The 22,738-nt window shown below is 43.0% G+C and overlaps 1 protein-coding gene across 1 annotated transcript in view; it reads left to right on the forward strand.

The window, feature by feature from the left end:
* The window catches only part of LOC124722214 (lipase 1-like), a 228,009-nt gene that overhangs the window by 77,736 nt on the left and 127,535 nt on the right, over positions 1–22,738 (forward strand). Inside the window, exon 4 of the mRNA XM_047247409.1 lies at positions 4,880–5,126. Within this exon, the coding sequence (XP_047103365.1) occupies positions 4,880–5,126 (247 nt within the window). The remainder of the gene's footprint in view (positions 1–4,879; positions 5,127–22,738) is intronic.

The raw sequence follows: 22,738 nt of genomic DNA on the forward strand, positions 1-22,738 counted from the left end.
ATTGTGAATAAGCAAATTTTTATAATATCTATAATTTTTATAATTTTTAAAATTGAAATATATAATTAATGAAAAATATAACCATAATAATATGCTGGTTCATCAAAAGATAATGCTTCAAAGATAGCATTAATATCAATTACTTCAATTTTTTCTGGTTCTTTATTTTTAACAATACTTCTACAAAGTGGACAATTTTCATTTTCCTTTAACCATTCATCAATAGATTCTGTATGAAAAATATGTTTGCAATTTGTTTTAACAAACTGATTATTATTTTCATTAATTAAACATATAGGACAATCAATATCTTCTTCACATACCATAATTAGTACATACATTTCCTTCATTTTAGTTTTCATTTCGTTTTGGTTTTCCATTTATACGAAATAATTGTTATTAGACTTATAAAAAATAAATAATAATAAATTTCAATGACTCATGTAGCTATAAGTTCAAAATTACAGCTTTTTAAAAATATTTTTAATATAAACTACAAATTTACTTTTGTAAAACTAATAAAAAAATTTTCTTTATAAATGGAAACTTCTTTAATCAAGAAGCTAAATAATTTAAGTATTTCTAAAGAAATTAGAAAAGTAAAAGAGCTAGGTACAAGTGTTTTAAATAATATAATGAACTGCGAATATTTAATTACTAGATTTGGAGAACAACTTTGTTTAGAACTCAATAATGATTTTAAAGTTGTTTTACCAAATAGATTTTCTAAATTAATTGATGATTTGGATTTTGAAATAATTAAAAAAGTTCAAATGAAATTGAAATATAAAGGAATGAAAAGACTTAAAAATAGAAATAATGAATTTCATGATATAGAGTTCACAATGTCATTTTTTAAAAGTAATTTACTTTTATTATCGAATACATTTTTATTTATTTACTTACCTTCGTAATGCGATTTCTTAAAAATATAATGTTATTATCTAATACATTTTAATTAATTTACTTATCTTCACAATGTGATTTTTTAAAAAATAACTTACTTTTATTAACTAATTCATATTATTGTGCTACAATCACACTGGAAATAAAATAATGTAGTTAGAAATCAGTTCTTTATTGTATTTAGTTGTGTTATTGTAGAGAGTAGGTATTTAGCTAACATAATAAAATCAGTTTAGTTAATTAAATATACTGAATTTTTTTGGCTCAGTTTTAAAATTTTTAAATCGGTTGTTTTATATATAAAATACAGAATTTATTTTAACACTGCATTAGTGCGCCAGATCCGGCAGAAACATTCTACTCTTCTCCTTCGGTGCACATTTCATGTGTTTGAGATAGCTGCGAATCTTCAGTATTGTTCTGATTTCCCACCTTATCTTTGCTTCATCCATCTTTCGTCGTCAAGAATTTGCTCTGCTTAGTTTCTTTCTGCAGTATTTTGGTCTGTCTACTAGTGTCCCCTTTATTTCATTATGTTTTTCTTCTGAACAGTCGTTTCCCAAAATGTGCCTCAAAATGTCCATGTCGCCTCAAAATATCCATAGCTGTTTACTGTCATTGCTCCTGAGCAATCGCTTCACTTCTGCATCTTCTGTTAGCTTTGTTGTCACAATGATAGTATTTTACTCTTCAGTGCGACTAGTAGGTCAATTGCTTCTTAAGTGTGTAAAAAATGCGACAGGGCCGATTTCACCTTTCGGATCAAATCTGCTAATTTTGATTAATTATGAGTGAATTCCAATACTGCTGTTCCACTGTATTTATTACTTGTTCCTGTTTCTGTGGGGTCCTACCCATTCGTCTCGTGTAGGATGCCTAAAGGATGCTGCCTTTTCAGAATACTATACAACAATTCAAGCAAAATCACATTAATACTTTTTATTACAAATAGGAAGAATGACAATACTTCACTTGTATTTACAAGTGGTCACAAGTGACAGGTGGCATTCAAATAAGTGTCCTTTGTTATATACATTGTTTGTGCAAGCAACTAATATGGATCAAACATCATTGCTATTGTATTACTCTCTGCTAGGCCATGCTAATACTAGTACTCTCTGCTAGGTCATGCAAATACTGTCCGAATACTGAGTGGCTGAGGTTGGCAGGAGCGCCACTTATATTGCCTTCTTGTAGAGGCCTCTCCTGTCATGGTGCGGTTTTAATCAGCGCACCATTGGCTGGTGTTGTCTCACCGCCTTCCATTCTCTTGCTTTATTCATCTTCATTGCAGCAGTTGTGGTTATGCCAGAACATTTTCTATTCCTTTTCTGTGTATTCCTGCTCATCTTTTTCGATTCCTTCTGTTTCTGTTTCTTTACTATACACTGCCTTGAAGCAAAATTAGCATAGCAATGTGGAAAAGTTGGGATTTAGATCCACATTCAAATATTTCCAAGATAATGACCAGAAGCACACTCAATATTTTGTAAAAGGGTGTTTTCTTTATAACCTTCACAATGTTATTCAGACACCACCTCAGTCGCCAGACCATAAACTCATAGAGTATTTACAAGTAGAACTGTATTGGAGGGTCACATATACTAAAATAAACTCGGAAGATCTGAAAAAAATCGGAAGCAAGAATGGAAACTAATAGGGCCTCAGTTCAGAGCACAAATCTTTGGTAACATGCAATTTAGTTACGAAGTAATATGCCATAGTTCACACCTATTCAAAGAAAGTATTTTTAATTCCTTGAAATTTTGTTTGTTTGTTACCGAAACTAGTCCACTTAATATGTACGATGTATGTAAATTAATACATGTAGAATTCAAAAGGAATGTGATGCCTCCAACAACAGAGAAGGCATGTGCCAGCTGTGATACTTGTAAATGTTACTGAACCAACAGTTTATTAAGTCATGATTACAAAACACTGACATGAATTAGTTAGAGATGAATGGAGAGACTGGTAGAAGCCAAGCTCGAGGAAGATCAGTTGATGCTCCAGAGAATATAGGAACATGTCAGGCAATATTTACCTTATGACTTACATTAAAAGATAGGTTGAAGAAAAACATACCGATGTGCTCAGATGGATATAGATTGCAGTAGTTACATACACACACGGTCCAAAAATTGGTCCAAATGACTCTGAGCACTATGGTACTTAACTTCTGAGGTCATCAGTCCCCTAGAACTTAGAACTACTTAAACCTAACTAACCTAAGGACATCACACACACCAATGCCCGAGGCAGGATTCTAACCTGCGACCGTAGAGGTCGCGCGGTTTCAGACTGTAGCGCCTAGAACCGCTCAGCCACCCTGGCTGGCTACACGGTCCAGTCACATTAATGTGAACACCGCCTATGTTCGATGACAACGTGCAATAACAACTGACAGACAGCCGGTGCCAGCACTAGCCGTCGAGGGTGTATAAAACGTGTTGTGAAGATCTGTGAAACCGACCTCCATTGGACGCATTCTGTCCGCCATGCCAGTCCACTTAATTCAGTTCTCTTTTCATTCCGAAATCATATATTGCAGGAATAGCGCTTGCCGATCAACCTGCCCACTCATGAGCCAAGGGTTGCTCGTTAGGACAAGTGCAGTGCAGGGCCGACAACAGTGCATTTGTTGTCGTATTGCGGAAATGGAATGATTTATCTTATATTGAAAAGGGCATTATCATTGGCTTTCGGGAGAAGGGTGGGTGCATTTCCGAAACGGCTAAGTTTGTAAACTGTTCACGTGCCACTGTGGTTAAAGTATACCGTGCATGGCAAAATGGCGCTATCCAAAACCGGCGCTGACGCAACTGTGGTGCACCACAGGCCATAGATGAGAGAGGTGAATAACAGCTGTGGAGATGTGCACGAATGAACATATGTGCAACAGTTAAGCAACTGACCATCCAGATGAACCAAGGGGCTACCAACAGAGTCTCCTCAATGTCTGTTCAGCGTAGGTTGCTGCGTAAGCGCTTCCACAGCAGGCACCTGGTTCACGCACCCATCCTGACAGCTGTTCATCGGCAACGAACCTTCGAATTTGAACGCCAGTACCGGAACTGGACCTCCACTGAGTGAAGACAGTTGGTTTTTCCAGATCTACCACATTTATCAGGCTGAAAGCAAACGCCCTGCAACAATCATCACAAGGGTCAAGGCTGGAGGAGGAAGCGTTATGGTCTGGGGAATGTTCTTGTGGCATTCCTTGGGTAATTTCGTCATTTGGAAGGCACAATGGATCAACACAAGTATGCATCTACCCTTGGGGACCATGTCCACCGTTTGTTTGTCCTCGGCACAATGGCATTTACCAGCAGGACAACGCAACCTGTCACACAGCTCGCAGTGCAGTTGCGTGGTTCAGTGGTTCAAAGAGCCTCATACCCCTTCTACCCTCCCCCCCCCCCCAAGACCACAAAACTCTCCGGATTTATACCCAATTGGGTATCTGTGAGACCACCTTGATTGTGCTGTTTGGGCCATGGGTCCTCAGCCAAGAAATCTACCAAAGGTGGCCGCAGCATTGAAGGTAGAATGGCTGCACATCCCTATCAGTACCTTCCAGAACATCGTTGACTCTTCCTGCACGTCTCGCTGCTGTCTTCGCTGCAAAAGTTGGTTATTCACGGTTTTGACAAGTGGTTACATTAATGTGACTGGACAGTGTACGAAGAATCTTGCATAGGAGAGCTACATCAAACCATTCTTCAGCCTGAAGGCAACAATAAAAGCAACAAATTTAGTGTAAAAATAGAACACTACTAGTAGAAACAGTGAAGTGACCGGATAGTGATAACCTCTGTACATACTCGATTCTTTCGGCAGATCTGTATTGAGGCCCGGCACCTGGCAGCCGTTTTGGCTCCGAAGCTGTGACCCTCTTACAGTTTTGCAAAGCCGGCGCTGCTGTCCTTCAGTTGCACTCGTCGCTTATTAGAAAAAAACTTTTGTGTGACAGCTGGCACGAGATGGCCGTGTGGGACCTGCCCGCGACCATAGACCACGTGCTGGCGGTGACGGGCTGGCGCCAGCTGCAGGCAGTGGGCCACTCCATGGGCAACACGGCGCTGCTCGCCATGCTGGCCTCGCGGCCGCAGTACGCGCGCAAGCTGGCGCTCGGCTCGCTGCTGGCGCCAGTCGCCTACGTCCACACGTTCAGGGTGCCCTTCAGCCATTTTCTGCTCGCTGACTGGCGCCACATCCAGGTACTCTAACGATGTATTCTTATCTGTCGACAGCATTTCCGCGAAAGTTAGTTTAACAAGTTTTCATTATTAATAAGAACGGCAACACAACTATCCAGTTAAAAAAAATGAAGACATGCGATACAAAACAGTTCTTATCTTGTTAACTCTGTTTGGAGAAAATCAGTTTTTTCCGTTATTTTTCTGTAAAATGGGCATAGAGCTCTGATAGCAATGATACAGGTTATCAGAAAAGAAGTGCGGAAATATTGGCCTACGACAATCGACAATTTGTAGTTCATAAAAATCGAAAGAATGTGCACTATGCTGTTTACAACTCAATTTTTTTCATATATACTGGGTGTCTCCCCTAGCAGTCATCAGGCGCATTTTATCTGGTGTTTCAGCAGATATTTGCAGTTTAGGTTTTGCAATGTGTAGATGGCGTCAGGCCTAACAAATACTGGTCATCAGGTTTCATGCAACGCCCAATGTCAGCGGAAAACGTCCGTCTCTTCCCTGCTGCAAACAACATTATTTATAAAGTGTAAGATCACGTGCCCATTCGATAAAGGGTCCCCAGTTAGTCTAGTGCGATATTTGCTTCCTCAATATGTCTTAACAGGGACACAAAAACTTATACTGTTTGCAACGCAATTGTTTTCATATATGATAACTAGTCACGTGCTCCAGTACTCAAGCAGCGACTTGTGCCACCCTGCCTCCTGCTGTATGACAGCGCCTTGCAGCAGAGCTACTCAGTCGTTGCTGGACTACTGGTTACTTTTCCTGTTTTACTGTCCCGTGTTGGTGAAGCAAATATCACACTAGTTTAATTAATTTAGGATCGCATATCGAATGGGCACGTAAAACTCCACTTCAAAAATAATTTTGCTTCTAAAGAGAAATAATCCGACGCTTTCCATTGACACTAGGCATCGCATGAAACGTGATGAGCAGTATATGTCTGGTCTCAATCCATCAACACGTTGCAAAAACTAAATTCAAAATATCCTCGAAAACACAAGAGAAAACGCGCCTGACGACCCTTAGGAGAGGCACCATATACAGCGCGAACATTAGTAAAACCGACTAACTAGAGGTGCGAATTCATGATTGGAAATAGAGCAAAAAAAGGTCCTATGAACATGTGTTCAGAAATGCATCGTTACTACCGTAGATGGCGCTGACGAATGACAATTCCACTGTCCACGTGCTTTGTGTTCCTTGTGTGCTGGGGGCTGTGTAACTGACGCAGCCTAGTGTAAGCAGCGGAATGGTCCCGTATTCATGTCGGGAACAAGCCGAGATGGTGTTCGTGTATGGCCAAGCAGATGGAAATGGTTGAGAGGCATCCCGGCTATACCAAAACAAGTACCCTCCCAGACACCAACCGCATCACACAACATTGCTAACCCTTTTTGGGCGTTTGTGTGATCATGAGTCCTTTCAGACAGATGAACGTGCAGGGAGGCGTCGGACTGTGCATACGCTAGATTTGGCGGACTAGATTCTGCAGAAAACATGTTCATAGGACCTTTCTTTCTCCATTTCCAGTCAGAAATCTGCCCTGCAATTTGTCGGTATTATTAATGTTCACCCTACATATACAGGGTGTTCATAGAAAGTGTCGAATACTTTGAGAGGTGGTAGTACCCATCGAAACAAGAAAAATAAGTCCAATAAACATGGGTCCAGAAATGCATACCGTAACGTCCTTTCAGATCTTCGGTCTTGGCTAACACTCAGCGGTAGAGCAATGAGAGTGTTATTTCTTATGTATCGGTATCGGCGTTACAAACAGAACATTGATGAGCTGAACTCGCGACTTGAGCGAGATATTTACTTCACCAAATGTCGTAATTAAATCGTTTGTAATCGATGGTTTATCAGTTGCTGTTTAAATATTAATGATAAGTTCAAATTAGTTCCAGCGACACCAAATTCCCTATAGACTGGTTGTAACCTCAAATCTATAATCAGTCGTAACAGTGTTATTAATTCCTAACGTCAAGGAGTTTCTATATAAGCGCCGAGCGCTTCGGTCAAATAATATTGCAGCACGTTATCTCTACAAATAATATTGTAAAACTTGAATGATAAATGCTTGAGTTGACACGATATGCTGGTTTATTACACAATATTAGTCACTTCCTAAAAGAGCCGTGAGGAAGAAGCTTTCCCAGGTGTTGGGGGAAATTATAAATTATATGCTTCGTAACTATCGCCAAGTTCCATAGCCCATTAGTTGTTACGAATGAAATTGACTGTCTGTGTTCACTTCCTAAATAGTGTTAACTTCAGGTTATCTAATTAAAAGTCACTTCTGTCTAATATTTGAAAGTCCTCTATCTGAATTCTAAATAATGTAATGTTTGAAGTCAAAGTATCGTTTCACTGCGTTATAGTAGATCGCAATAATCATTTATAAAAAAACAATCTAATTGCGCCTACATATACGAGCATTCAAAACTATGACCTGCTTCGGCTAAATCTCGTAACATAGTGACAATGGATTGAATTATCCTTAGCTGTTACTCATGAATCTCAAAGAGTACTCACACGAAGTATTCTTTGGGAACGTTGGTTCTACTTTGCGAATTTTAATTATAATAATTTTGCGATTTACTATGATTTTGAATTTTGAGTTTGATTTTACTGTAATCCTATCTTTCTTTCGTATGTTAATAAATTACTAAGTATTAGATTCCTGATTCAGTTACTGGTTAATATCCAAATAATAGTGTTAGCTGGAAATTTGTTTGCTTGATCATTTTTCATGGAATTTGGAACTTGTTTTTGGGAAATCTTTGGGAATTTTGGAGCTATTTTTTGAATTTCATTTCTCGTCCGTGGAAGTGGCATTACAATACTTTCTGAGATAAGTCCAATAGACATGGTTCCGGATATGCATACTTTCTGTTATAAACATGTGTTTACAGGGGGTGTTAATCACGGCTTCCATTCTTGACAATCCACTCCTCTGCGCTATAGCATAAGGAATGACGCACTTTTCGAAGTATACCTGCTGGCATGCATTGAGGATGCGACCGAGTAGTGTGCGCGCGTCATTGATTGGCGTGGTATAGACCAATTCCTTCATATGTCCCTGTAAACAAAAGCGTATGGGATTGAGGTCTGGGGAACGAGCAGGGCAAGGTGTGGAGCCCACCCAACCTACCCATTGGTCCTGAAATGGCTGCTTCAGATGTTTGTGCATGTCGTGGTTAAAGTGTCCTGGTGCGCCATCATGCATGAACCAAATTTGTATTCGTTGCTGCAATGGCACAGCCTCCAGCAATGTAGGCAATACATTAATGAGAAAGTCCAGAAAATGCAGGTGGTGGTAGCACACATAGCCATATCAATCTATCGCCAAGTACACCTGTCAATACATTGATTGAGAATCGGTGTTGATGCCCTCTTTTATGGATTGCTTGGGGATTTGCATCTGCCCTTACAACATGCTAGTTACGAAAATTCACAAATCATCTCTTGCGACCCCTGCCCCATCAGTAATTAAAATCTTGGATGTAGCCAGTGGATCTGTGGCACACTTCTGCAACAGCTATTGACAGAACCGCCATCTGCTATGATGAGCTTGTGGCCTTAGGGCCTAAATTCGCTGTCGATAATATGTGTACAGCAAATGTTCATGAATTACTCTCCCCCCCCCCCCCCCCCCCCCACACACACACGGAAATGAACGTTTAGCGTCATTGGCCGGGAGGCCACATCGGGCGACTTGCGCGCCGGATGGGGATGAAATGATGATGAAGACAGCACAACACCTGAGTGGAGAAAATCTCCAACCCAGCCGGGAATCGAACCCGGGCCCGTTGGACGGCAGTCTGTCACGCTGACCACTCAGCTATCGGGACGGAAGAGAGTGCAACACGCCTTCTGCTGCTGCTAATCGTTGTATACTGGTAAGAGGGGTCTCTTCCACCAAATGTAGCACATGCTCATCCATGTCAAGTTTCCAGACTGTGTGGGGCCTTCCACTGTCAGTCTCCCGAGGCACAAGGGTACCTGTGACCCTCAGACGCTGGAATAGTCTGCTGAACTTATCATAGGGCACTCGGCACTGTAGATATTTTTCAGCATAGAGGACACGGGCTCGCAGGCTACATCTCTTTCCTAAACCATAGCACAATATCTTGCCATTTCACTTGTCGAGTAGTAGGCTTCCGTTGCTAACAAGTGATGGAAGTGCGAAAATGTACTACATCATTTTTAGCTACAAACAGCGCAATAACAATAAACACGTAAGTGAATCCGCGTTTGGAAGAAGGTACAACACCATAATACGTACCCAGTGTTAACAGTGCTGTGTAATAAGCCACACAAACATGATGAAGAGTAATGTTGTCTACAACAGAACTCAAACCACACAACTGACTGCAGACCACCTAATGGTAAGTAGAGTACTGTGAGTAAGACATCATAATACCCTATCGACACATTTGATGGAGTGCCAACGACTGGGCTAATATGCACAACCAAGCATGGCGCAGCCCTCCCTATAAACATGTGTTTACCCCTGAAAGTATGCGTTTCCGGACCCATGTTTATTGGAATTATTTTTCTTGTTGTTTCTGTAAGTACTACTACCTCTCAGAGTATTCGACACTTCCCATGAACACACTGATGTGCAAAAGAAACTGGTATAGGCACTTATTCAAGTACAGAGATATGTTAACACGCAGAATACGGGGCTACGGTCGGCAACCCCTGTTTAATACACGTGTCTGGCGCATTTGTTAGATCGGTTACTGCTGCTACAATGGGAGGTTATCAAGATTTAAGTGAGTTTCAACTTCTTGTTATAGTTGGTGCACGAACGATGGGACACAGCATCTCCAAGGTAACGATGAGTGGGGATTTTCCCATACGACCATTTCACGAGTGTACCGTGAATATCAGGAATCCGGTAAAACATCAAAGCTCTGACAATGCTGCTGCGGAAAAGATCCTGAAAGAATGGGACCAACGACGACCGAAGACAATCGTTCAACGCCACAGAAGTGCAACCCTTCCGCAAATTGCTGCAGATTTCAATCCTGGGCCATCAACAAGTATCAACGTGCGAACCGTTCAACCAAAATCATCAATATGGGCTTTCGAAGCCGAAGGCCCACTCGTGTACTCTTGATGACTACACAACACAAAGCTTTACGCCTCGCCTGGGCCCGTCAACACTGACATTGGACTGTTGATAAATGGAAACATTGGACTGTTGATGACTAGAAACATGTTGCCTGGTCGGACGATTCTCGTTTCAAATTGTATCGAGTGGATGGACGTGTACGGGTATGGAGACAAGCTCATGAATCCATAGACCTTGCATATCAATAGGGGACTGTTCAAGCTGGTGGAGGCTCTGTAATGGTGTGGGGCGTGTGCACCTGGAGTGATATGGGACCCCTGCTACGTCTAGATACGACTCTCACAGTTCACAGATACGTAAGTATCCTGTCTGATCACCTGCATCCGTTCATGTACATTGTGAATTCCGACGGACTTGGGCAATTCCAGCAGGACAGTGCTACACCACACACGTCGAGAACTGCTACAGGGTGGCTCCAGGAGTACTCTTCTCAGTTTAAATATTTCCGCTGGCCAGCAAAGTTCCCAGACATGAACATTATTGAGCATATATTTGATGCCTTTCAACGTGCTGTCCTAAGGACAAACACAAACACCCAAGCCCGAAGGAGGACTCGAACCTCCGCCGGGACCAGCCGCACAGACCATGACTGCAGCGCCTTAGACAGCTCGGCTAATCCTACGTGGCGGTGCCATTTAAAAACTTCATTCCGCTGTTCATATATATAGGGTGTCCCATTTATCTTGACCACCCTAAATAACTGTTTGTCCAGATGCAAATAACAAAATGTTGCAAGCAAATGTTCTGCAGTCGTCAGGGAGACAGCAATCGGCATGATTGCCTTCCTTGTAGCTTATATATATATATATATATATATATATATATATATATATATGTATATATGTATATATGTATATATATATTACAAAGATATGAACAGGGGAATGAAGTTTTTAAATGGCACCGCCGCGCAGGATTAGCCGAGCTGTCTAAAGCGCTGCAGCCATGTACTGTGCGTCTGATCCCGGCGGAGGTTCGAGTCCTCCTTCGGGCTTGGGTGTGTGTGTTTGTCCTTAGGATAATTTAGGTTAAGTAGTGTGTAAGCTTAGGGACTGATGACCTAAGCAGTTGAGTCCCATAAGAGTTCACTCAAATCTGAAATAGAATTTAAATGGCACCCTGTATTTTTTATTCGGTAACTCATTTCCTCTCCTAAAGACCTATTCAAAAATGTATCACAGTGTACTATTGACTGCAACACAACGGGATTATTTACATAACACAACGCTGACGTTGACGGTCCCAGCGCTTAGTGCAGGTACTCGGGATAATGGAACACATCCACGTGCTGATGTTGACAGAGGACAAATGTAAACATAAGTAGAATGTACACCCGTCATTCCGTCAACCAAGAGAAGGTAGAAAGGCCACTCATCTATAGGGAATGTAAGTTGGCAGAACAGTAATTGCAATATTGTTTTCTTATGTACGGGTACATTTAGTACAGTAGCTTAGTCCTCTTAAATACTGTTGTGTAGAGTATGCACGCAGTAAAGACTGTCCTTCCTACAAACGTTTCTTTTATTGTTATTGTTGAAGGTAGGCGAAATGCTATGCAGGCAGCGGAACTGTACAGAGAGCGATATCCTGACAAGAATCCACCTTCCCGATGGATGTTTTCTCGTCTTGTTGCTTCAGCAAACGGGAAATTTCAACCCACAACAACGCAATCTTCGTAGCACTCGCACAGACGAAGGTGCCGAAGTTACTGTCCTCGCTTCCGTTGCTATGAATCCACATGTGAGCACACGACAGCTTGAACACTAGATTGACATTCCTAAAACCAATGTACAGCGTACTCTTACACGTCACCGGTTCCATCCTTACCATGTACACCTACATCAATAACTGCATGGGAATGATTTCCAGAATCGTGTACAGTTCTGTCAGTGGGCACAGCAGCAAATCCTCACCAACCCGAACTTCTTTTCCAATGTTCTATTTACCGATGAATGTTCCTTCTCAAATAAAGGACAGGTAAATACAGGGAACATGCATTACTGGTCCATCGACAACCCACGATGGCTTAGACAAGTGGAACATCAGCATCAATGGAGAGTTAACGTCTGGTGGGGGATACTTGGTACTACAATTATTGGCCCTTATTTCATAAACGGTAATCTAAACGCCACAGTGTATGCTAACTTCCTCAGACGAATTCTTCCTCCTCTTCTGGATGAAGTGCCGCTAAGAACCAGAATGCTTATGTGTTATCAACACAAAGGATGTCCAGCACCTAATGCCTTGCGTGCACGTCGTATTCTGAACCGAAGGTATCCTTCCAGATGGATTGGTCGAGGAGGAACAGTTACTTGGTCTCCTGATTTAAATCCTCTGGACTCTTTTCTTTGGGGATGCATTAAAAACGTTGTCCATCGCGATATTCCAGCAACTCCAGCGGACATGCAGGAACGCATCGTGCTTGCTTGTAATTCTCTTCAGCAGGCATCACTGCAATCAGTAAATAATTCTTTCATTCCACGAGAGCATTAATGTATCGGTGTCCAGGGTCACCACTTTGAGCACCTTTGAATGTTCTACTCCTGGGCAATGGTACAGGACAGTGAAGTCAATTTTGTGTTATGTTTTTACTTGGTTTTCATTTGTTTTCTGGCCGGCCGGTTGTGGCCGAGCGGTTCTAGGCGCTACAGTCTGGACCCGCGCGACCGCCACGGTCGCAGGTTCGAATCCTGCCTCGGTCATGGATGTGTGTGATGCCCTTAGGTTAGTTAGGTTTAAGTAGTTCTAAGTTCTAGGGGACTGATGACCTCAGCAGTTAAGTCCCATAGTGCTCAGAGCCACTTTGAATTTGTTTTCTGACAACTCCAGCAAGTGGACGAGTTTGTGATCCCGGGCTAAAAGTCAATCTTTTGTTATGTAATTAATAACATTGCCTTTCAGTGAATGGCACACTGTGATATATTTTTGAATAGGTCTTTATGAGAGGAAATGAATCACTGAATAAAAAATACAGGGTGTCATTCAAAAAAGTCATACCGCTGTTCATATCTTTGTAAAAAACAAAGCTACAACGAAGGCAAACATGCTGATTGATGTCCCCCTGACGGCTAAAGAACATTTGCTTGAAACATTTTGTAATTTGCATCTGGACAAACAGTTATATAGGGTGATCAAGATAAATGGGACACCATATATTCAATATTCTCTCACTCGTTACGTGCAAGCTATTAGTCCTACAGAAAATTTAATGTAGCTAAGTTTTGTACCCTACACTCATCCCATACCAGTCAGGATTTCTAGAACGTTGTTCATGGCACTTCCTTCTACCACTATACACGAACTATTCCCGATGTTTGTTCTCTTTTGGTGTCTATTGATTGGGCTATTACGCCACCAGCATAGTATTTCGTTAACATTACTAATTTAAGCGTTCCTGCGAGGATAATGAAAAAAAACACTGTTCTTAACGTTATGCCAAAACTAATTACGCTCACAATTCGATCCAAACTTAATCCTTACAAGCACAGTAGTTTCGTAGTCAGAAGGCACGACGACTACAATGATGTAATTGTTTGTTTTATGCTGTTATCGTTCGCAAAATTATTAGGTAAAATTTACACAAAACATCAGTTGTGACTGGTGGGGGCTGAGTGTGGGATTGGGGATGCATTTGAAGGTCACTTTTGGACGTTTTTCTGGAATAACCGGAAAATTACAGCCTCTAGCGGAAATCTATCCCAGTACAAAATTTAGCTGCATTAAATTTCCCATGAAAAGGTCATGTTCATTTTCTCTGTAGGACTTATAGTTCGTACGTATTGAGCGAGAGAACACGTAAATCTCTCACATGGTTTTTAACGTCGTATGGTACATTGCGGGTTGCATAAAACGACATCGGTAGGAGTAACTGAATCACTCCATATATGATGTTGACCATGTAGAGTGGAGAAGGAGGTGTAAGTCGGATACAAGAATAACTATTCATTGTACTGACTCAGCAAACTCCTTCCGGACCACCTCCGTAAGGCAAGACTGAGACGCCTTTCACGCCATATAAGACGTAGCATCCCTTTTATTTCATGAACGGCTCCAGATACCTAAACAAGGTTTTCTGCAATTGCTAGTGTGTTGCGCGGCACATAACTTTTTGTATGGACAACGCTCTGAACTCTAAGATCAAGTAAGATATTGAAACAAATATGGTTTTCTTAATGGAACCATAGACTTCTCATAACTGTATTCAGTAGTGCCTGGAATAAGTATTACAGTAATATAGTGCTTGTTAATATTGACGTTGAAACCTTTCGCAAAAGAATCCGAGAAATGTACTAGAACTGGAAAGCAATACGCCCAGAGTAGGCTATTGTGGCTTTAACACCACCGAGCAGAACTCACATGCCAGGCTCTGTCGTTACATGCAGCAAAACAGGCCTACACTACTAAGGTAAGACCTCATTTCATGTACAACATAGATATAGGGTCAGCTATGATTTTTGTTTATGGAACTAAAACGTATGTTAGCTTCTGGCGCATTAGATGGGGCTTAGGTAAACTACTTTAAAAGTTTAGAAATTTTTGGTAAGATCCTATGGGACCAAACTGCTGAGGTCATCGGTCCCTAGGCCTACACACTACTTACTCGAACTTAAACTAGCTTACGCTAAGGACACTACACACACCCATGCCCGAGGGAGGGCTCGAACCCCCGACCGCGGGCACCGTACGAACCGTGGCAAGGCGCCTTAGATCGCACGGCTACCCCACGCGGCCCGTCTCCAGCCTTTCTAGAAGTAACTACAGTTCTGTCAGACAGTTTTCCAATTAAACCCTCCCCAGTGCTGCTTGCTTCTCAAAGCCGAAACAGAAACGTTGGTCATTCTTACTTTACAATGATAAACAGCCCCATTTATGGAAAAAAGAAATTACTGTATTAACTTTCAGAGAGTTGAAAAAAAATACCTGACCTGTCTTTGCCTGGAGATGCCTTAATGTTTCTTAAAAATAAAACACTTGCTGTCTGAAAAATGTGTCTATACATACGGAGATTGCAATTAAATGGAATACACTTTAAAGAACAGAATGAGATTTTCACTCTGTAGCGGAGTGTGCGCTGATATGAAACTTCCTGGCAGATTAAAACTGTGTGCCCGACCGAGACTCGAACCCTTTGCCTTTCGCGGGCAAGTCCTCTACCAACTGAGCTACCCAAGCACGACTCACGCCCCGTCCTCACAGCTCCACTTCAGCCAGTGCCTCGTCTCCTACCTTCCAAACTTTACAGAAGGTCTCCTGCGAACCTTGCAGAAACAGCACTCCTGAAAGAAAGGATACTGCGGAGACATGGCTTAGCCACAGCCTGGGGGATGTTTCCAGAATGAGATTTTCACTCTGCAGCGAAGTGTGCGCTGATATGAAACTTGCTGGCAGATTGGTAGAGCACTTGCCCGCGAAAGACAAAGGTCCCGAGTTCGAGTCTGGGTCCGGCACACAGTTCTAATCTGCCAGGAAGTTTCACACTTTAAAGAAACTGAACGTTTTACTTAGAATGACTGGCGACGTATGGTCGACAAAATAAATACTTTTCTTAATGAAACATTTTTTTGCACTTGACAAAAACATGTGCTTAAATTGTTTAACCATCGACTGCAATGCGCATTTATAATCACGATTAAAGAGATATATGAACAGATGAAAGTACTGTTATGTGGTAATGCAAGAGGCAACCGAAGCAAGTCAGTATGCAACACGAGCAGAATGTCAACAAGGTGGACCCCTGCTGTTGCAACCGCAAGGCAGAGCTAACTGCCACACTCTGTAAGAGTGCCAGTGCAGCAGACTGACATCACAGAGAAAGAATGTCATCATTGTGCTGATCATGCGGAGTGGAGTAAGAAGGCGTAACTCGGACGCAAGAAGAACTATACACGATAAATCAGTCTAATCTAAAAGTTGTAAATTCAGCTAAATACCTAGGTATTACCATTACGAACAACTTAAATTGGAGAGAACACATAGAAAATGTTATGGGGAAGGCTAACCAAAGGCTGCGTTTTATTGGTAGGACACTTAGAAAATGTAACAGACCTACTAAGGAGACTGCCTGCACTACGCTTGTCCGTCCTCTTTTGGAATACTGCTGCGCTGTGTGGGATCCTTACCAGGTAGGACTGACGGAGTACATCGAAAAAGTTCAAAGAAAGGCAGCAGGTTTTGTATTATCGCGAAATATGGGAGAGAGTGTCACGGAAATTATACAGGATTTCGGCTGGAAATCATTAAAAGAAAGGCGTTTTACGTTGCGACGGAATCTTCTTACGAAATTACAATCACCAACTTTCTCCTCCGAATGCGAAAATATTTTGTTGAGCACGATAAAATAAGGGGAATCAGGGCTCGTACGGTAAGATATAAGTGTTCATTCTTTCCGCGCGCTATACGAGATTGGAATAATAGAGAATTGTGAAGGTGGTTCGATGAACCCTCTGCCAGGTACTTAAATGCGATTTGCACAGTATCCACGTAGATGTAGATGTAGAACTATTTAGTATACTGACTCTGCAAAATACCTCTGCCATCGCTCCTGAAAGGCAGTTGAGATACCTTTCAACTGTAACTAGGGGTCCTGCGAAGTTAACCAGACAAGAAAAGCAGACCAAGTGATATCAATGCCACCTCACAGAGGCAAAGCCTTTAGGCTGATCCTGTAAAAATAGTCCTCCGGTTCCACTGGAAGTATGCAAATATGCAGCCAAAAAGCCCAGGCGATGCACCTGTGTTGGCCTGGCATCTATTTAGGTTCGGACCATCCAGCCTGGAGGTTGCACCTACGAATGGTACACTGAAGTGCCAAAAGTCATGGGATAGCGACATGGACGTACACAGATGGTGTTAGTGTCACGTACGTAAGGTATGAAAGGGCAGTGCATTGGCGGAACTCTCAGTTTTATTCAGGTGATTCATGTGAAAAGGTTCCTGACGTCATTATGGCCGCATAACAGGAACTAACAGACTTTGAACGCAGAATAGTAGTTGGAAATAGATGCATGGCACATTTCATTTCGGAAATCGTTAGGGAATTCAATATCCCGAGATTCACTGTGTCAAGAGTGTGCCAAGAATACCAGATTTCAGGCATTACCTTTCACCACGGACAACGCAGTGGCTGGTGGATTCCACTGAACTACCAAGAGCAGGCATCTTGCATAGAGCTGTCAGTCATAACAGGACTGACTGCGGATCTTTGGTACAGAGCCGAGTGGAGGGTCTGAATCAGAGGCTGAGACGGTTCTGCGACCGTGTGGGCTGCAGATTCCTCGACTTGCGCCATAGGGTGGTGGGGTTTCGGGCTCCGCTGGATAGGTCAGGAGTCCACTACACGCAACAAGCGGCTACATGGGTAGCAGGGGTTGTGTGGCGTGGGCTGGGCGGTTTTTTAGGTTAGATGGCCTTGGGCAAGTACAGACAGGGCAACAGCCTCAACGGGTGCGGGGAAAAGTCAGGACATGCGGGGACCAAGCAGCAATCGGTATTGTAATTGTCAACTGTCGAAGCTGCGTTGGTAAAGTACCAGAACTTCAAGCGCTGATAGAAAGCACCGAAGCTGAAAGCGTTATAGGTACAGAAAGCTGGCTTAAGCCAGAGATAAATTCTGCCGAAATTTTTACAAAGGTACAGACGGTGTTTAGAAAGGATAGATTGCATGCAACCGGTGTTGGAGTGTTCGTCGCTGTTAGTAGTAGTTTATCCTGTAGTGAAGTAGAAGTGGATAGTTCCTGTGAATTATTATGGGTGGAGGTTACACTCAACAACCGAGCTAGGTTAATAATTGGCTCCTTTTACCGACCTCCCGACTCAGCAGCATTAGTGGCAGAACAACTGAGAGAAAATTTGGAATACATTTCACATAAATTTTCTCAGCATGTTATAGTCTTAGGTGGAGATTTCAATTTACCAGATATAGACTGGGACACTCAGATGTTTAGGACAGGTGGTAGGGACAGAGTATCGAGTGACATTATACTGAGTGCACTATCCGAAAATTACCTCGAGCAATTAAACAGAGAACCGACTCGTGGAGATAACATCTTGGACCTACTGATAACAAACACACTCGAACTTTTCGACTCTTTAAGTGCAGAACAGGGAATCAGTGACCATAAGGCCGTTGCAGCATCCCTGAATATGGAAGTTAATAGGAATATAAAAAAAGGGAGGAAGGTTTATCTGTTTAGCAAGAGTAATAGAAGGCAGATTTCAGACTACCTAACAGATCAAAACGAAAATTTCTGTTCCGACACTGACAATGTTGAGTGTTTATGGAAAAAGTTCAAGGCAATCGTAAAATGCGTTGTAGACAGGTACGTGCCGAGTAAAACTGTGAGGGACGGGAAAAACCCACCGTGGTACAACAACAAAGTTAGGAAACTACTGCGAAAAGCAAAGAGAGCTTCACTCTAAGTTTACACGCAGCCAAAACCTCTCAGACAAACAGAAGCTGAACGACGTCAAAGTTAGCGTAAGGAGGGCTATGCGTGAAGCGTTCAGTGAATTCGAAAGTAAAATTCTATGTACCGACTTGACAGAAAATCCTAGGAAGTTCTGGTCTTACGTTAAATCAGTAAGTGGCTCGAAACAGCATATCCAGACACTCCGGGATGATGATGGCATTGAAACAGAGGATGACACGCGTAAAGCTGAAATACTAAACACCTTTTTCCAAAGCTATTTCACAGAGGAAGACCGCACTGCAGTTCCTTCTCTAAATCCTCGCACAAACGAAAAAATGGCTGACATCGAAATAAGTGTCCAAGGAATAGAAAAGCAACTGAAATCACTCAACAGAGGAAAGTCCGCAGGACCTCACGGGATACCAATTCGATTCTACACAGAGTACGCGAAAGAACTTGCCCCTCTTCTAACAGCCGTGTACCGCAAGTCTCTAGAGAAACGGAGGGTTCCAAATGATTGGAAAAGAGCACAGGTAGTCCCAGTCTTCAAGAAGTGTCGTCGAGCAGATGCGCAAAACTATAGACCTATATCTCTGACGTCGATCTGTTGTAGAATTTTAGAACATGTTTTTTGCTCGAGTATCATGTCGTTTTTGGAAACCCAGACTCTACTATGTAGGAATTAACATGGATTCCGGAAACAGCGATCGTGTGAGACCCAACTCGCTTTATTTGTTCATGAGACCCAGAAAATATTAGATACAGGCTCCCAGATAGATGCTATTTTTCTTGACTTCCGGAAGGCGTTCGATACGGTTCCGCACTGTCGCCTGATAAACAAAGTAAGAGCCTACGGAATATCAGACCAGCTGTGTGGCTGGATTTAAGAGTTTTTAGCAAACAGAACACAGCATGTTGTTATCAATGGAGAGACGTCTACAGACGTTAAAGTAACCTCTGGCGTGGCACAGGGGAGTGTTATGGGACCATTGCTTTTCACAATATATATAAATGACCTAGTAGATAGTGTCGGAAGTTCCATGCGGCTTTTCGCGGATGATGCTGTAGTATACAGAGAAGTTGCAGCATTAGAAAATTGTAGCGAAATGCAGGAAGATCTGCAGCGGATAGGCACTTGGTGCAGGGAGTGGCAACTGTCCCTTAACATAGACAAATGTAATGTATTGCGAATACATAGAAAGAAGGATCCTTTATTGTATGATTATATGATAGCGGAACAAACACTGGTAGCAGTTACTTCTGTAAAATATCTGGGAGTATGCGTGCGGAACGATTTGAAGTGGAATGATCATATAAAATTAATTGTTGGTAAGGCGGGTACCAGGTTGAGATTCATTGGGAGAGTGCTTAGAAAATGTAGTCCATCAACAAAGGAGGTGGCTTACAAAACACTCGTTCGACCTATACTTGAGTATTGCTCATCAGTGTGGGATCCGTACCAGATCGGTTTGACGGAGGAGATAGAGAAGATCCAAAGAAGAGCGGCGCGTTTCGTCACAGGGTTATTTGGTAACCGTGATAGCGTTACGGAGATGTTTAATAAACTCAAGTGGCAGACTCTGCAAGAGAGGCGCTCTGCATCGCGGTGTAGATTGCTCGCCAGGTTTCGAGAGGGTGCGTTTCTGGATGAGGTATCGAATATATTGCTTCCCCCTACTTATACCTCCCGAGGAGATCACGAATGTAAAATTAGAGAGATTAGAGCGCGCACGGAGGCTTTCAGACAGTCGTTCTTCCCGCGAACCATACGCGACTGGAACAGGAAAGGGAGGTAATGACAGTGGCACGTAAAGTGCCCTCCGCCACACACCGTTGGGTGGCTTGCGGAGTATAAATGTAGATGTAGAATCAAGGAATACTATGTAAAATAACCACAAAAATCATTGTGGGACGTACGACGAACGTGTACGTTAGGACAGTCTATGGCAGCAATGACGGACATGACCGCCTTTGCTAATAGCACGACATTGCCTGCAGAGCCTCTCCTGGGCTCGTGATCATATCAGTTGGATCCTACACGACTGGAAGACCGTGACCTGGTCAGATGATTCCAGACAGCAGCTGATAAGAGCTGATGGTAGGTTTCGAGTGTGTTGCAGACCCCATGAAGCCATGGACCCAAGTTGTCAACATGGCACTATGGCTCCATAATGGAGTGGGCTGCTTTATGTGGAATAGACTGGATTCTCTGGTCGAACTGAATCGATCATTGACTGGAAATGGCTATGCTCAACTACTTGGAGACCATTTTCAGTCATTCATAGACTTAACGTTCCCAGACAACGACGGAATTTTTATGGATGACAATACGCCATGTCACCAGATCACAGTGTTCGTGATTGGTTTGAGCAACATTGTGGCCAATTCCAGCAAATGATTTAGCCACCCAAACCGCCCAACATAAATCCAATCGAACATTTATGGGACATAATCGAAAAGTCAGTTCGTGCACAAAATCATGCACCGGCAACCTCTTCGCAGTTATGGCTGGCTATAGAGGCAGCATGGTTCAGTTTTCCTGCGGGGGACTTTCAACGACTTCTTGAGTCCATGCCACGTCGATTTGCTGCACTACGCCGGGCAACAGGTGGTCCGAGACGTTTTTAGGAGGTAACCCATGGCTTTTGTCACCTCTGTCAATATGTCCTATTCGTCTAGCTGCCAACGATCTTTGATGGAGCAATGCGAGCAGACTTCGACGCTGCCAGCTGTTCTCCTGTTGGCTGTCTGGATTATGACACCTCACAACTTCACGAATTTTGTGCAGAGCTCATAGTTCCTCCGCTGAATGCAATCTACAGTACTGTCAGGCGTTCAGTGGCCACCAATTTTCTGAAGCTGATATCGGCTGTGGCCAGAGCAAGCAACTCCATCCGCATAGCACGCCCTCTGCCCTGTGGTGTCACTGGGCGGGGATGCCGCTGCTAGTGGGCGAGACTGCACGCCACGAGCTGGTGCCGCCAAACATGTCATCTTCCACAAGGCCACTCGCCAGTGCCCAAGGGGCGATGGGGCGACCAGATCCTGACCGCAAAGACCCATCGCTGTTACGTAATGTAGCGTCGAGTCCCATGGGCGTTATAGTACATCGGATGATACTATTGCATACTGCGGCGATTAGATGGGAGCATAGTGGCACGAGTCGCATTGCCAAGGATGTAGGATCAGCCAGCTGATTGTCATTTGCATTTTACATCGACATACCCAACGACCATGGAGCACAAATGTATGCAGCATCATAGGACATTTCACTCTAAGATATTTCTTCATTTGAAGGCTGTTAAATGGAAATATATGTGTGTATACATACACTGAAGAGCCAAAGAAACTGGTACATGTGCCTAATATCGTGTAGGGCCCCTGCAAGCACTCTGGAGTTCCGCAACACGACGTGGCATGGACTCGACTGATATCTGTGTGCTAAGGAGAATTGACACCATTAATCCTGCAGGGCTGTCCATAAAGCCGTAAGAGTACGAGGGGCTGGAGATCTCTTCTGAACATAACGCTGCAAGGCATGCCAGATATGCTCAATAATGTTCATGTCTGGGGAGTTTGCTGACCAACGGAAGGGTTTAAACTCAGAAGAGTGTTCCTGGAGCCACTCTGTAGCAATTCTTGTCGTGTGGTGGGTCGCATTGTCCTGTTGGAATTGCCCAAGTCCGTTGGAATGGGCAATGGACATGAAGCGTCGCAGGTGATCAGACAGGATGCTTGCGTATGTGTCACCAGTCAGAGTCGTATCCAGATGTATCAGGCGTCCCATATCATTCCAGCTGCACACGTCCCACACCACTACAGAGCCTCTGACAACTTGAACAGTGCCCTGTTTACATGCAGGGTCCATTGATTCGTGAGGTTGTCTCCATACCCTTATTCGCCCATCCGCTCGATACAATTTGAAATGAGACTCGTCGGACGAGACAACATGTTTGCAGTCATCAACAGTCGAATGTTGGTGTTGAAGAAGCCAGCCGAGGCGTAAAGCTTTGTGAGTGTAGTCATCAAAGGTACACGAGTTGGCCTTCGGCTCC

This window comes from Schistocerca piceifrons, chromosome X (assembly GCF_021461385.2).
Source record: "Schistocerca piceifrons isolate TAMUIC-IGC-003096 chromosome X, iqSchPice1.1, whole genome shotgun sequence".
Taxonomy (NCBI): Eukaryota; Metazoa; Arthropoda; class Insecta; order Orthoptera; family Acrididae; genus Schistocerca; species Schistocerca piceifrons.